The sequence below is a fragment of the Spodoptera frugiperda genome, chromosome 3, assembly GCF_023101765.2.
Source record: "Spodoptera frugiperda isolate SF20-4 chromosome 3, AGI-APGP_CSIRO_Sfru_2.0, whole genome shotgun sequence".
Classification (NCBI taxonomy): domain Eukaryota; kingdom Metazoa; phylum Arthropoda; class Insecta; order Lepidoptera; family Noctuidae; genus Spodoptera; species Spodoptera frugiperda.
Window position 1 is genome coordinate 1,485,552 of NC_064214.1, and position 14,615 is coordinate 1,500,166.

General features: G+C 34.1%; 1 protein-coding gene across 4 annotated transcripts in view; it reads left to right on the forward strand.

The window, feature by feature from the left end:
* Positions 1-11,045, forward strand: part of LOC118274238 (GRAM domain-containing protein 2A) — a 73,143-nt gene extending 62,098 nt beyond the window's left edge. For 3 of the 4 annotated variants that reach the window (XM_035591668.2, XM_035591671.2, XM_035591670.2), the window contains 7 exons: positions 2,233-2,399; positions 6,259-6,362; positions 7,604-7,801; positions 8,165-8,300; positions 8,738-8,904; positions 9,423-9,563; positions 9,996-11,045. In XM_035591668.2, coding sequence (XP_035447561.2) covers positions 2,233-2,399; positions 6,259-6,362; positions 7,604-7,801; positions 8,165-8,300; positions 8,738-8,904; positions 9,423-9,563; positions 9,996-10,115 — 1,033 coding nt within the window. In that variant the 3' untranslated portion in view covers positions 10,116-11,045. The remainder of the gene's footprint in view (positions 1-2,232; positions 2,400-6,258; positions 6,363-7,603; positions 7,802-8,164; positions 8,301-8,737; positions 8,905-9,422; positions 9,564-9,995) is intronic. The other variant, XM_035591669.2, reaches the window with a different exon arrangement.
* The last annotated feature ends 3,570 nt before the right edge of the window (positions 11,046-14,615 follow it).

Here is a 14,615-nt window from a genome sequence, read left to right on the forward strand (position 1 = left end):
AATGAACCACTTTATCTCAACTTCTTTTATAAAACTTTAGAGTATGCTAAAAGTGCTATCAACCAGAACATTGACCTTTTACTTTTAGGAAACTGTTATTCTTTTTACTCAAGTAAAATTTTACTTTGCCTTTTCGGGCGATTACGGCGCTTTTGGCTGTACGATATATTTAATAAAGTGTCCCTACTTTCCGGCATTTGCTTTTTAATTTTTTCATTCCTGAATATTGTTGCTTTGTTTTGGTTGTGAAGCTTTACATTTACATTTTTTGTAATTGGAGAACACGGGCTAATTTGTCTTTGTTTCTAGTAGGCCGTGAAATGTTTCTAAATTAAATTCCATTGATGTTCTTTTATCAAAATTATTTCTTGGTTGGAATTCAGTGTATGTCTCCGAAAATACAAGAAGACGTTTTTGTGCGATAAAATTATTCCCTTGAATGCAATCTGTATATTACGAGTAGATCATTGAGAACAGTCTCGCTATCAACTGCAGTCCCCAATAACATCCCCTGACCATTATTTGCAGCGAAGCGATTCACTTGTAGGTACCATTTTTCACATGAATGAAACGGGACTTCTTATGTGTCCAAAATGATTTCTACTTTAAAGGTAAAATAACGATATGATTGACTGAATTGGAGGAGGTGACGCTTTGGTCACGCAGTGAATGAATAGAAATAAATACGCTTTACTGACCCACTGACCTCATTTGTGGCATCCGTTCAAAGGTCCAGGTGAGAAGTACTCGCCTGCATGGCCGCTTTAAAAGATTTAGGGAGTGACGAGTGACCTAATAGGGCTTCGATTGGTTGGGTCACCGCCTAAAAAAACAAACAACAACCCAATCTATAATTGTAAAGGAATGGTTTACGTTACAGACTATTTTCATTTACCTACTGACTTTGTTTTACCGGTAATTTATAATAATAGGTTTAAAGGGTCGTTTCGTGTGTCGTAAAACATTTGTATCGTAACCGAATTACCATAATGTTACGCTATTTAGTAGTCGTAAAGCTCAAAGCTTCAGGAAATGGTACGGGTTTATTGGGCCAGCGTTGATTTAATTAGGATTGCATGTTTTTTTCCAAATAGTTTTATTTAGAGGTATAATTGTTATTCTTTTTCTTTGCAAAGGCGATTTATATAGCGTTTAAAACAAATAAAGCAGCCATTAAGGTTTTATGTTTCACGTGTAACGCTTCTTGTATATCAGATACTATTGGGGGTTTAAAACTTGGTCAAGGAATCTACCGGAGCTGCGGACAACGTAACAGAGGTGGTTCTGGCTTAAATGAGAAGGAACGGGGTGGTTTTTAGTCAGTAAGGTTCTGACACTCACGCCCCTCCCAAGGCGGGAGAAGGAGAAGCCTTGAAAGATTTTCCACTCTCAAAAAAAAAAATCAAGGATTCTAGATCTCAGCATAGAAGATATTAAGTAGGTATATCAGTATTATGATATAATTGACATCTGCGTCTATTGCATAGCAATAAACCAACTTGATAATTACTTTAGTTCCAGATTTGACGATCTCAATAACTGTTTTTATCTAGTCATGTCATCTGAATTAGACTGTTATACCTTATACACGAGGCGGTCATTAAATTGTTTATGGGTTACAAATATAGTACATAATATCCTATTATATGTCATGTGATTACCTATTAGCCTATAACGGCTATAATTTAAACGTTACTGTATAGCCTCATTGTAACATTTACCTTGTCAGTTTCCTCAGTTGAAGGTTTTCTTATTTATGTCAGTCACTTCTATCTTATTTTATTATCTTCAGACTTGAATATTGTTTCAACAAAATAGAAAGTCGTGTTTTCCTCTAGTGATTTTGTTATTGAACTTATATGGTAATGCTGAAAGCAGAAAGCAATGTCTTTTATTGATATGGAAATTTCTATTGGTATAGAAAAGGATATCTTATATTTTGATGTTTTTATTAACATTTGATATACATATATGTTTCTTTGTTAGGAATTGTTTGTTATTAATTATGACCAATAGCTTATCATAAGTATTTACTATGCGGCTGGAAAACATCAAATTCCTTAACGACGAATGTAGCTACATACGTAAGGTCCGCTTATAAGTAGGACTCCCTAGTCCTAAGGAGGGACAAACAACTATCAATAACAACGTATGCATAACTTTTAACTTCGACTAACGATTAACTAGCTCTAATCGATTATCGTATTAAATTCTCCGTCTTTTTCTTTCCAGACAAGCCATAAAGCCTTTGTCGGGTTCAGCGCCGTCCGTACGCGCTCCACCGCCTAGTGCGACGGGTACCGGTGATACGACAGACGGCAAGCAACCAAGCAAGTCACGACAGAAAAAGTTCCAAAGGCACTTTCCTCAAGTAGGGCCTGAAGAGAAGGTGCTCAATTGTAAGTATCTCAAATAAATATTATGTTTATAATCATTATTAAGGCCTGATCATAAACAGAAGTGCACATATGTACTTATTAGTTGTTACAACTGAATAAACTGCAACTTTTCAATAAAATAAAAAATCGGGAATGACGAACAAAACATAACTTAAACTTAACAAAAAGGAAAAAAGGGGTCGTTTTGGACTCTGTGTTATTGCTGAGAATTTTTGGAAAACTGAAAATCATAATCGTAATACGATTATCTGATCTTACTGACCTGATACCAACTAAGCAGTTAGACGAATAAAATTTTATTTCGTTAGTCTAGTAGAAGTTAGAATAGCTAGTATAAAGTTTTGATTGCGAAAGTTAGCGTTATCGCTATCCGATTCTGTGTTTATGTATACTGCCAAGTAATCGACTTGTCGAGAGTTCCACTCTACCATAATCTGCCAGTAATCGAAATGGAATTTGAAATCGTTTTAAAACTTCGAATTCTTTAATATTCGTTTCGGCTCTTTCATAACAAGTAATTTTATTATTATTTAGGAGCTATAACAGATTAGGAGGACTTAAAAGCTTTTATTGCGGCTTAAAAACGTTATCTTCTTTGCTTAAGATTAAAATACACAAGGTACATCACGTTCAGCTTTTTTTTTCTTAATCGCAGTTTTCTTAATTAATAACTGTAATGTTGATCACGCAGAAACTGGCAGTAGAAAATGTAGTTTCTATGGTCTTTTGCTAATATAAATTAAATCAACAAGACATTTATCGACAGTAACGCCATCTACGGATTGCAAAAAAATATAAAGGCACATTGTTTTATCCAGATCTGAAAATGTCAAGTGAAAGGCGTTACTCTCATCATTTTATCGCGGTTTTCACAAAGCTCTCGTTAGAAAGTTAGTGCTACCACAGACTAGACTTGTCTACGGCACGTCAAAAGATAATTATACTATTGCAAGTCTAAGTGCCAGCGATTTAGAATAATAGAAGTTTCATCACCTACCGTCTGGTAGCGATTTCGGTAATGATTTATGAAATAGCTGTCTAGGTAAAGACTTTGTAAAATAGACAGGTTTCAGTAACAGAAAATACTTTTTCTTTCATTTCGATTGATTTATCACTTCTGTTGATTTTTCTAGTGTTTGCTTTGATTGGATGATTTGGATGATGACAGGATATGAAAATTAAAAACCTATTTAGTCCGAGTGGGAGCAAATACGTCATTTCTACGTACAAAATGTACATAAAAATAACGTCATGCCATATTTCAAATCGATATATCTTTCAAAGTATTTGTTTCCGTAAGAAAATAAAAAATATGTGTCTAATATTTCAATGTTATATATCTACAAGACGGACATTAAAATAAAAATTAGTCATCTACCTTATTGTTCTTGAATTTTCTCTATGTAACGGATAGTGATTGTATACAATCAGCTGCGTTACGTGTGGATAGTAAAGCAATAATAAGTAATGAATTTCATTATGCATGTCTTTTTTTTCATTGACTAAAGAGTTGTTAGTACCTATTTAATCATAAAACTCACTTCTTTGATACCTAAAAATTTGAGTCACTATACAAATAACTCGATAAGTAAAACGTTAAATTCGGCCTTGGTGAATTCCACGTAAAAACTAGAGTTTTTCCAATACCAATCCTCCTGTAAAAACCAGATAAGGAATTATTTAGATTTTCCTGTTAGCTATTTAGGTACTAAAAAAGAGGTTACTGACGTAAGAAGTTAGCAGTATTTCAGAATACTATTTCAAAGTCAATGCCTTGTCCTAGATTTCGTGAAATATGAAATTCTGAGTATGACATCATTATAATGTGTTCGTAAAAGAGGGGGAGTCATTGAACCCTCTCGTCAATCTTGTGAACCCGACATTTGACCTCTTTACATGTTTTGGTCGTAGTTACGGGATCAGACCACGTCATAGGGGAAGAATAATAATATATCTAGTCTTTAATTAAATTTATGGAAATAGGTTAATGGGATTTGGAGATTATTCTCTCAATATTTTGGATTTATGCCTATATCTGATATCATCGTTTTCTTTTTCTTCTACTCTAATAATATCTTCTCATTTATTTCGTTACGGATTTAGCCAACTCAAATCTAGTATTTTATTAAAGAAATTGTTTCCTAAGATACTAACGTAGTCTTAGTCCTATAAGTAATTATAAAGAATACCTACAACTCAATACTTATGCAATAAAGTCAAGATTCGGTCGAGGTCAAATATTACTTGAGGCATAAAATAAAACTAACGAATAGTGTTAACAAATACATATTTTATTGAACATTAGCAATACTATTAAAATGATTTATATTCCATGTTTTCCAAATATGCATAATTAAAATAACTTTAAATCGGCTGCACGGTTGGGGCGGTGGCTGGACAACTGGCTGTCGTGCAATGTGTAGCGGGTTTGATTCCCGTAAGGAGCCACTTTTTGTGTAATCCACAAATTTTTATTTCGGGTCTGAAGTTGCATGTTTGTAAACACGCCCACGGCACAGGACAAAACCCTAGTGTGAGGATTAAAAAAAACGTACATAATAAATTATCGAAATGATTATCTTACAAGCATAAAGGTTACTATTACCTAATAATATATAATACTAATAAAAACTCGATATAAAACATACTTCATATAAACCACTTTAATAACTAGGTACTTACTTTTAAAATAAAATAAAATAATATCAAATGGAACATTCTAGGTACAATGATATTACGAAGAACATTCGGGCACAAAAGTAATTATTTCCAAACAGGTTCCTAAGCAAATAAGGTCACAATATAATATAACATATAATGTGGGTTATACAAAGTTTGAGGTCTAGTGTACCCTAATGTGACTTCGGTTTCGTGGAAAGTCTTCAAGTAGACTTGTGCAGGGTTAGATATGATAGGAGCTTCTTTGTTTAGATATGTTAGGAATGACCTTGTTTAGGGGTTAATAATTATTATTTTTGTTTCTTTTGCACGTGTGTGACGAAAAGGCATTTATAAGGAAGCTTGTCCGCCAGAGATGTGCTATGCTATGTTGCTTTCGATGCGTTTGGCTTACACCAATCGTATTCATTGGCTTAGCACTGGGGGAAACGGACTCGACTAAGCTTTGTTTTTAATACGGAAAGATGCTATGGATGGCTTCACTACTGGCGGTACACCGTAAACTCGAACTGCGTATCTTCCTCGCACATCTACATTGTTTAGTTTCAGTGGAATCGGTCACATAGTTTCACAGCTTAGCTATTACGTCATCGTATCATAGCTACATAGCACATCTCTTGTGGAAAATACCCTAGGATAAATGTAAACATATGTTATAGTTCAAAATGGCGTAACGAATCTCGATTTTCGATTTTTGATTCATAAAGGCTATTTTTAACCCCAGAACATTGTGAAACCCGTGGGAAAAAATTGTTTTCAGAGCTTTCACGTAACCGAAGCCAATGGCAGATAAACCTCTTATGTATCTTTTTACGAAAAATCTTATGTACAGAGTTCGTATTACTTACTTAAAATTTTCGATTACCTAATTTCGTGATTCTCATGGCATCCGGAACCACATTATAATAGTAAGAGTCACTGTTTTAGTTATAAATTAACAGTAAACCGATTACATAAACCACCGAAACCACTAAGAAATATTTTGAATATCAAAATTCCATACCAACGCGAGTCTTAAACAAAAAAGTACCTTAGTTGTAATTGCATAGAGTACTATCTTGATTAATTATTGTCTTAAAAATATCCATACCAATATTTCAAATCCCGATAAACGAAAAGATACTTTATCTGTCATAATATAAGATATATTTTTGTTTATTGTTTGTTCTTTTTATTCCAGATTATTCATGTGCCCTAGTCGGCGATCTGCTATTGCAAGGTCATCTGTACATCACCAAGAACTACTTCGCTTTCTACTCCAATGTGTTCGGATATGTGACCAAGGTGAGCAACTTTTATATACCTTTATGTTGCATAGAATTTTAGACCTTAAATTGATAGTAATTATCTTACTAATCGTGTGGCAAGCTGCCATTAATCAGACCTATGTCGTATGACACTGTTGCTTAGTCGTTATAGACTTTAAACCGATTTTAATTATGTTGCTAATCGTATGGCAAGATATATGCTTTCAATTAATGATATGGTTTCGTATAAATTAATATGTTTCTTAAATTAGTATACGTTGTAATATGTTAATATTTACTTAGTAACATAACATCGCCTGTTATAAATAGACTCAGATGATCTTAAGAAAAACTGTTGTAGTTATTTCCGCGCGGTTTCACCGTGATGTTCTATAGCCCATAACCTCTCTCAATAAACGGACTATCCAACACAAAAATAATTATTCAAATCGGACCAGTAGTTCCGGAGATAGCGTGTTCAAACAAACAAAGTCTACAGCCTTAAATATTAGTGTAGATTATAAATGCTGACGATTTTATAATTAGTTTTGAATAGAAGTATTTTTTGCTCAGCTGCACTAGATAAATGCCGAAGCCGCAGTCACTATTGTATTAGTTATAATAGTTTCGATATAATGTAAATATTATACTTATTGCAAGTAATGTTAAGAATTCTTATAATCTGACGAACCCAATATATTTTTAAAACACAGGTTTTATTAATGATCCGCATAACTTCGTTGCGGTATTTTATACTCATTTGATTTGCTAAAAATAACTAAATTAGTAACTTGATCTTTTGGTAGTTGTTATCGTTTAGAAGATTTGTAACTAATTTTATAAATGCGAAAGTTTGTGACATTGTGTTTGTGTGTATGTTTGTTACTCAATGACGTCAAAGCGGTAATGACCGGGATGAAATTTGGAACAGGGATAGATTGTGGTCTGGAATAACAAATAAACTATTTCAAATCTTGCCAATCATTAAAACAACTATAAAGTGTAAATAAAGTATCAGCGGTTACTGGGTCAACCTATATTACGAGAGAGTGGTTGAATAAAGAATTTGTTTTCAACTTCCTTTAAGACTAAAATTGTAAAATCCTTCCTTCTTTAAAACACTACACTAAGCATCCTCTTTTCCTTATTTTGGTAAATTAACCCCCATGTCAGTTGTCAGAGAGGAAAGAAAGAAATCTATTTTTAACAATACATACTACAATTTCGACTTATATTTTTTTATAGCACATAATAATGATAATAATTCTTTGTTTCCAGTTACTAATCCCGATAATATCAGTACTCCGGATAACGAAGGAGAAGGTGGCCCGTATAATCCCGAATGCAGTGGGTGTTTGCACGCGCGATGAGAGGCACGTGTTCGGGTCCCTGCTGTCGCGGGATTCCACCTACAAGCTGATGATGCACGTATGGAAAGCCGCTAGAGCACCTGAACAAGCTGTGCCTAAACCACAGGTATGGTAATTGCTTCAATAGACAAAAATATATCGTTGAATAGAACCGTCTCATTTCTGTAGACAGAATGCCCATTGCATTGAATTACAATGGTGGAAACTGATTCCAGGTGTAAAAGCGAATCTTAAATGTTCTGGAAAGTTTTTTTTTTAAGTTGTAGTTACATGATAATAAAGTTTTTAGTTTGCATCTTGGGTAGGGCTGAATGAGTATTATATGCAGTTATTTTTGCAATTTGGAATTGAATTTATGTGTGACCAAGTGAGCTTACTCCTTTACATCTCAATTCCGTTTGTCCATCTCTAGTTTTTCATTCTTAGTCTTTAGTCTCCAAAAATGTATTCTTTACATTTTCAATTCCAGGACCTCCGAGCATCGGAAGTAGAATTAGAAGTATCCGAGTATTCGCCTGAAGACGACAGTAGTTCTGCGGGCGGAGACCAACCTGATGCCGCCTCACCGCCTGTCAGACGGGAGTCAGAAGCTATTATAGCTGCAGGTAAACTTGGCACGCGAAAATCAACTTTCTTGACATTGCATTGAGTTTAGTTTGATTTGCTTTGATTTTTGAGGAAATGTTTAGTTAGTGTTAAGGACTCATAACAGTTAATAAGTGTTCAGTTATTAGAATTTCTTAATCAACTCATAGTTTAACATGGTTATTTACTTATTACCAGTTACCACGGCCTGCTTTAGGTGTTTTTAAATGCACTAAAGACTATCCTAGTGCTAGACAAACAACTATTTAACCTTTTGAGCGTCACAGTCGGCTATTAACAATCCCTAAACATAATATATTTAAAAGGGACGTTTTCTTGTCACCAATAGCTGACCGTGGTTCTCAAACGGTTACAGAAATTATAAAGTTTTATTTACTACTCACTTGTTTGTATAATAATTGTCAATATTTAACCTAAATATTTCCATTGCGTACAGCGGGTGGCGCGGCGGTGATCCAGCCGGCGCTGCTGACGGGCAGCGCGGGCACGACGCGGACGGCGGGCCGCTGGTGGCGCCCTCTGCTCGCCATACTCGCCCTCTTCCTCACGTTCACTGCATGCGTACTTGCTTACAAATTGTATCAAGCTTCTTACCATTCACAGGTATGTTAGAAGTGGTCTGTATTGGCAGGAAATTATAATAAGTTAGGTGGTAAAATCGATGTAGGTTTCCTGAACTTAAAATGATGGGTGAAAATTGTAATATCGTACAGGGATTCATTAAGCAGTATTCTATACAGGATGCTATGTAATGGTTTGATAACAATCATGATACTTTATTCTTACTTAAATGTGAATTACCAAAATGTAAACATCGAATTTATCTTTTAAATTTTGTATAGGTAGGAATCCTAGTTTGCTTTACGTCAAAAGTAATCAAATCGGCGCTCTGATTGGCCAGTTCGAATAAACCAACCAATCAGAGCACCGACCGCAGAGTGCGTTCGGTGCTCGAATTAGTTGATTTCGATTACTTGAAACGTAAAGCAAACTCGTCCTAAGGGTAAAAAGGCAACTAGTAAGTACAAAAAACATTTGGAATGCCTTCAGCATATATTTTTTCGTTATAGTGTACTTAGTTATTCTATTGTTACTTTATAATATGTATCTTTGTATTTCAGGAGGATATAGTAAAATTATCGGGCGAGGAGTTATATTCCGAGCTAGTGCGATGGCGAGCGCGGCTGCACGGACGGGCCGCGAACGAACTTCACTCATTCCTAACCACCAACCTTTTGTTACTTACTAAGGTAATTTATTCAGTACGTATTCCATACAACTGTATTCTATCTTTTATTTTCTTGATTGATGTCTGATTCATGTTTGTTGGGTTGTCGGGTGCTGACATTTTCATGTTAATGGTCTATTTCAATGTCCACTTTAAACGGGTATTTTGTATTTAAGTGTTCTATATTTTGTGTAAAAGTTAGGTACTACAATTTAATATTATAGTTACTACTACTTAGTACTTAATTCACATGATTTGTCATCTCCAGGCTTGGAGGTTTAATAGGTTCAGTTAGGTTTATACCATCTAGACCTATATCAAACTAGATAGAACAGTTATTTGACGTGATCCCTGTCAATTGTGTTGTTCCATAATCGACACTTGCCATACTTGTAGGAAGAGTAGGCAATGTATTTTACTTTGCTATCATCACGCGGCCAATAAAACAATTTATCTTTATTTCCAGGTCAGACAATCCCTAGAAGCGCTATCGGGCGTGATACTAACCGATATGGCTCAATCAGGCACCATGGACCTCAACATGGACCTTAATCTAGACGTGCCCAACGAGACCCTGTTCAGTTAGCGGGCGACCAATGGGACTGCACACCCAGGTGACCAGGTTATACAGCATTGTAATTAGGCATGCTTAGGGTTGTCGTACACATCGGAAAATAAGTATACAGATAGATGCATTTATAAAATTATCCGAGATATCCGCAAATTATTTATTTATCCGAGTATCGACAACCCTGAGTACACTTCATGCTATAGTAACGCGCTACTGTCAGCGCTAGGGTTATCACTGCGTGGATATCTCTCCGAGGAAATTATTGTATTTAGTTCGACAGCTGTGCTGCAATCCGACAAGGAAACGCTTTTCCATGTCTCAGTGAGACGGAAGTGATACTAGTTTTTATTTATTTATGCAATTATTCTGTTTTAAAGTAGTCGCGGATACATCCGCCATTTTTGGTCTCAAAGAACAATGAACCTCTGTGAAGCGACAAAGAAATATAATATGTATGTTGAATTTATTATATTGTGAGGGAACGTGTAATATAGGTGTCCAAATATTTAAGAACTAATTGTCTAAGTATATGACAGTACCCACAAAGTGTATAGGTATTATGTGGTTATCTAGTGACACAATTACCCCGTTCTATGCGCTTATAACAATTATTTATTAATATTGGACCCGAAGTTATAATTTTTATTATATAACTATGCATTTTATTCGAAAAGTAATTGAACGCTCGCTTCATTGTTGAATATGTTTTATAAACAGTGTAATCATGATATATACCAAATAATATTCGCGTCTTCACATGTCTATGTTTTAGATGTTTTTGTAAACGCATCGTTGTTTTAATGGAATCAAGTTCTTATTAAATTATGTTCTTGCTGAAATATTTTGCTTTTTGTTTAACTTTTACTATGTTGCTGATACTACCGACTATGATAATGTTCAATCAAAATGAATGACTAAATTGTTATATCTAAAGCGTACAAAAGACTGGATTGCTGGTGTCGATATACCAAATAATATTCGCGTCTTCACATGTCTATGTTTTAGATGTTTTTGTAAACGCATCGATGTTTTAATGGAATCAAGTTCTTATTAAATTATGTTCTTGCTGAAATATTTTGCTTTTTTTCAACTTTTACTATGCTGCTGATACTACCGACTATGATAATGTTCAATCAAAATGAATGACTAAATTGTTATATCTAAAGCGTACAAAAGACTGGATCGTACATTAGACATCAGTTATTATTAGAAATATATTCTTAAGGTTTCAAATCGTTACGACGCAAACCTATAAGTCCTGACACCTAAAAAACGATATCAGCAATATGGTAAAAGTTGAACAATAAAAAATTGTAACCTCTTCATATATTATCATGTATGTGATTTGTATATACAGCGGCAGTAAGCCGTGATGTCTATAAGGCATTGCTACGTCATATTAATTTGTGTCAAACACAAACGTACTAGAATTTAAGATGCGTGGTCGAGATGAATGGACGAATTCCTTGTAAACGTTTTATAAGTACATGTATGAGATATTGTTTATCATACAGAACGTTTCTACTCTGTACTTTGTTATGGCATTTATAACTATCTCGTTTCATAGTACCGCACAATTTTCTCTATAAATGTGCTCCAGCATTTTACTTGTAATAAAATAAAACAACGCTCTTCACGTTCCTTCGTCTCGGCTTATTGTTAGATATTTTCATAATCACAATTCTATATCTTTGCAAACTTCAATATATTCGTGTAACACATCTTCTATGTGCTTAGTCTTTGTGGGGAACGAGTATTGTAAGTCAATGTTGCTGTTTATTCCTGTATTGCCGCATATTTTAATGTAAGATGAACTTCTTGACGTCATCCTACGTCTGAAGGGATTTTACATTTTTATTTAAATTAAAAAGTACGTATGTATTTATGAAGTGAATCATGAAATATTGAATGTGACACAGTAAGTGTAGCGCGTCGGTGGAGAGTATACAATTGTGAATGTGATAGTGTCAGAAGGCAGGTGCTAGTATTAGATAAGAAGTTATTGTAAAGCAACATTCCTCGTTGGAGAAAGTATCCACAGTATGTGTCGAGAGTGGAGTGCGTCGCACGGGCCCAATGCTCGCTTCATACATTTATTGCCAAATAGTTTCGTAATATTTCTTGCCAATATAATGACACACTCAGTAGACGCCACATTATTGTGCACCTAATATTTCTGTATCGATTGCAAACACTATAAATTCCTTTACACGAAATTTTAATAAATATCGCAAACTGCTATTTCGACAATAAGTAATTAGAATAAACATACGTAATGAAATAATTGATACGGATTTTTTACATTTTTATCGATGCAAGAAGTATTAGGTTTGAGATTTAGTATGATTTTAGTGAAGCTAAAGTTTTAATGAAATAGAATCATGCAGGATGAAGGCGAGTTTTGGACATTTTAATTTTAAAATAGTGTCGTTATAGTAACTACTTGTAAAGTTTATGTAATTAATAATTTATTATTCTAGTCTTTGGTCAAGCTCAAGGATTTGTTATTCGGTTCTATTGGGGTTAGTATGTACTTAGGATGATTTTAAAACTAATGTAAATGTGGAATTATGTTACGGGCACTTGTAAAGTTCGTGCAATTAAGTGTTATATAAATATATAAATAAATATATGACACATTCTTATTTATTGTAGTTCCAATTACTTTATTTTGTACTGGAGTCAGTTTAGGGATGGTATATTATGATAATTTTTTAGCACATTTCTCCACAACATTAGATGATGCTAGCTAATTATTCCTCGAACAATCACTCGATGTATTTGTGTACAAATATGTTCGTTGTATCGCGTCACCTAGGTTAATTGGCTGTTGTTTATATGTTACGTGATAAGGGCCTAATGTCGTACTAGGTTACCATCTGTGCCAAAGTGTGCCACCACTGTTTATATTCCAAATGACAAATTAGGCCTTTATAGAGGGTAGAAGAGATGCTGTAACTTGAGTATACTTCTAGTACATGATTTTAACACAAAATTGTTTATTGTTTAACCAAATTGAATCGTTTAATGTTATTACTAGCTCAAAAGTCATAACGACTGGACCAATGCGGCAATTTATTTTTCAAATATTCATTGAAGTCTAATAGAGGGACTTCTGAAGAGGAAAATTCGAAAAATTGCCAGAAAATGGTCAGCTAGTAGCCATTAGGAATGATTTTTTTACGTAATTAATAGTTTCAATAAAGTATTCAAAGAATAAAAAATGAGTTTAATATCTTTTAGTCATGCAAAATTGAACTGTATTCCTTCATTTGTAAGTGTTTATTTTCATGTACTAAAATAAATACTTCAAGTTTAATACACAATGTCACTTCTACCCAATATATATCTTTATATATTATTAACCAACTTAGGCTTACCAAGTCTCTAAACAGTCGATAAAAGGATTTCATTGTTGCAACTAATTCGCTTCGAAATGTCCTAAAGTTGTATATGTACATTTGCTCCATATTTTCGTGTTATTTAAAGCTAAGGCTGTCCACGCTATATACGAGTCATTTATCAGAAATGAATATTGCCAAAGACAAAAACACTAGATTAAAACAAAATATCAAACGTAGATTAGTGAGGTTTGTACAATAGTTAGTCGTTAGGTAGGATCGTGCTGTTCATTTGAATTATATTCGTGTAAATATAATTATTGTTTTACGTAATTTTTTAACGTTTATCCGGTGCAATATCGAGTATCCAGTGAGATGTAGCTGATGTTTCATCAAATTGTTTTGACGAACAAGAGTATTTATTTTCGTTAGTGACAGCTCAGTAAAACATCATAATGCACTTTATATGAATTATAAGCTTATGGAAATAGAATTATACTAAACCGACGTTGATATAAAGCTAAATTTTTATGTATATTATATGAAAAGTCAGTTTGTAATAGCGTAATTGTATCAATGGGTGATAGAACTGATTTATTAGTGATGTTTAAGTTGTACCACATAGGAATTGTTATGGACGCGTATGTTGTATGATTTCAAAGTTTGTTTTGTATATTTTTGTTTGAAATTGTGATTTGTTTGTTGATTTTGTAAATAATAGATAGATGAGTTAATTGAACATGAATAGTGGTTTTATTTTTATCCTTTACCTATACCTAAGTAAGACTCCATAACATAATGCACGGTGGTTGAAGCTCGGTTACCGGTTGTGGTGTAATAAATGTGGGTTCGATTCTCACTCAGAAAACCTAAAAATAAATAATTCTAGGCATAGGTAGAAGTATACCGACTATGCACTCAATTTTTATCCCTTGCAAGCCCATTATTTATCAAACCCTAGAACAAGATCCGTTCTGAACTATTTCATCAAAATTCTTTTTACCTTGTAGACGTGAAAATACTTGCTTGCGTTGTGTTTTGCTCTGTGAATAAACTACTGGAGGCCCAATTACCCCCTTACCAATCCCGATTCTCCAAAAACCCTTAAATTCCTAATTCCCCAAAAAGGCCGGCAACGCATTTGTATCCACTGGCAACGGTGACTGCTTACCAT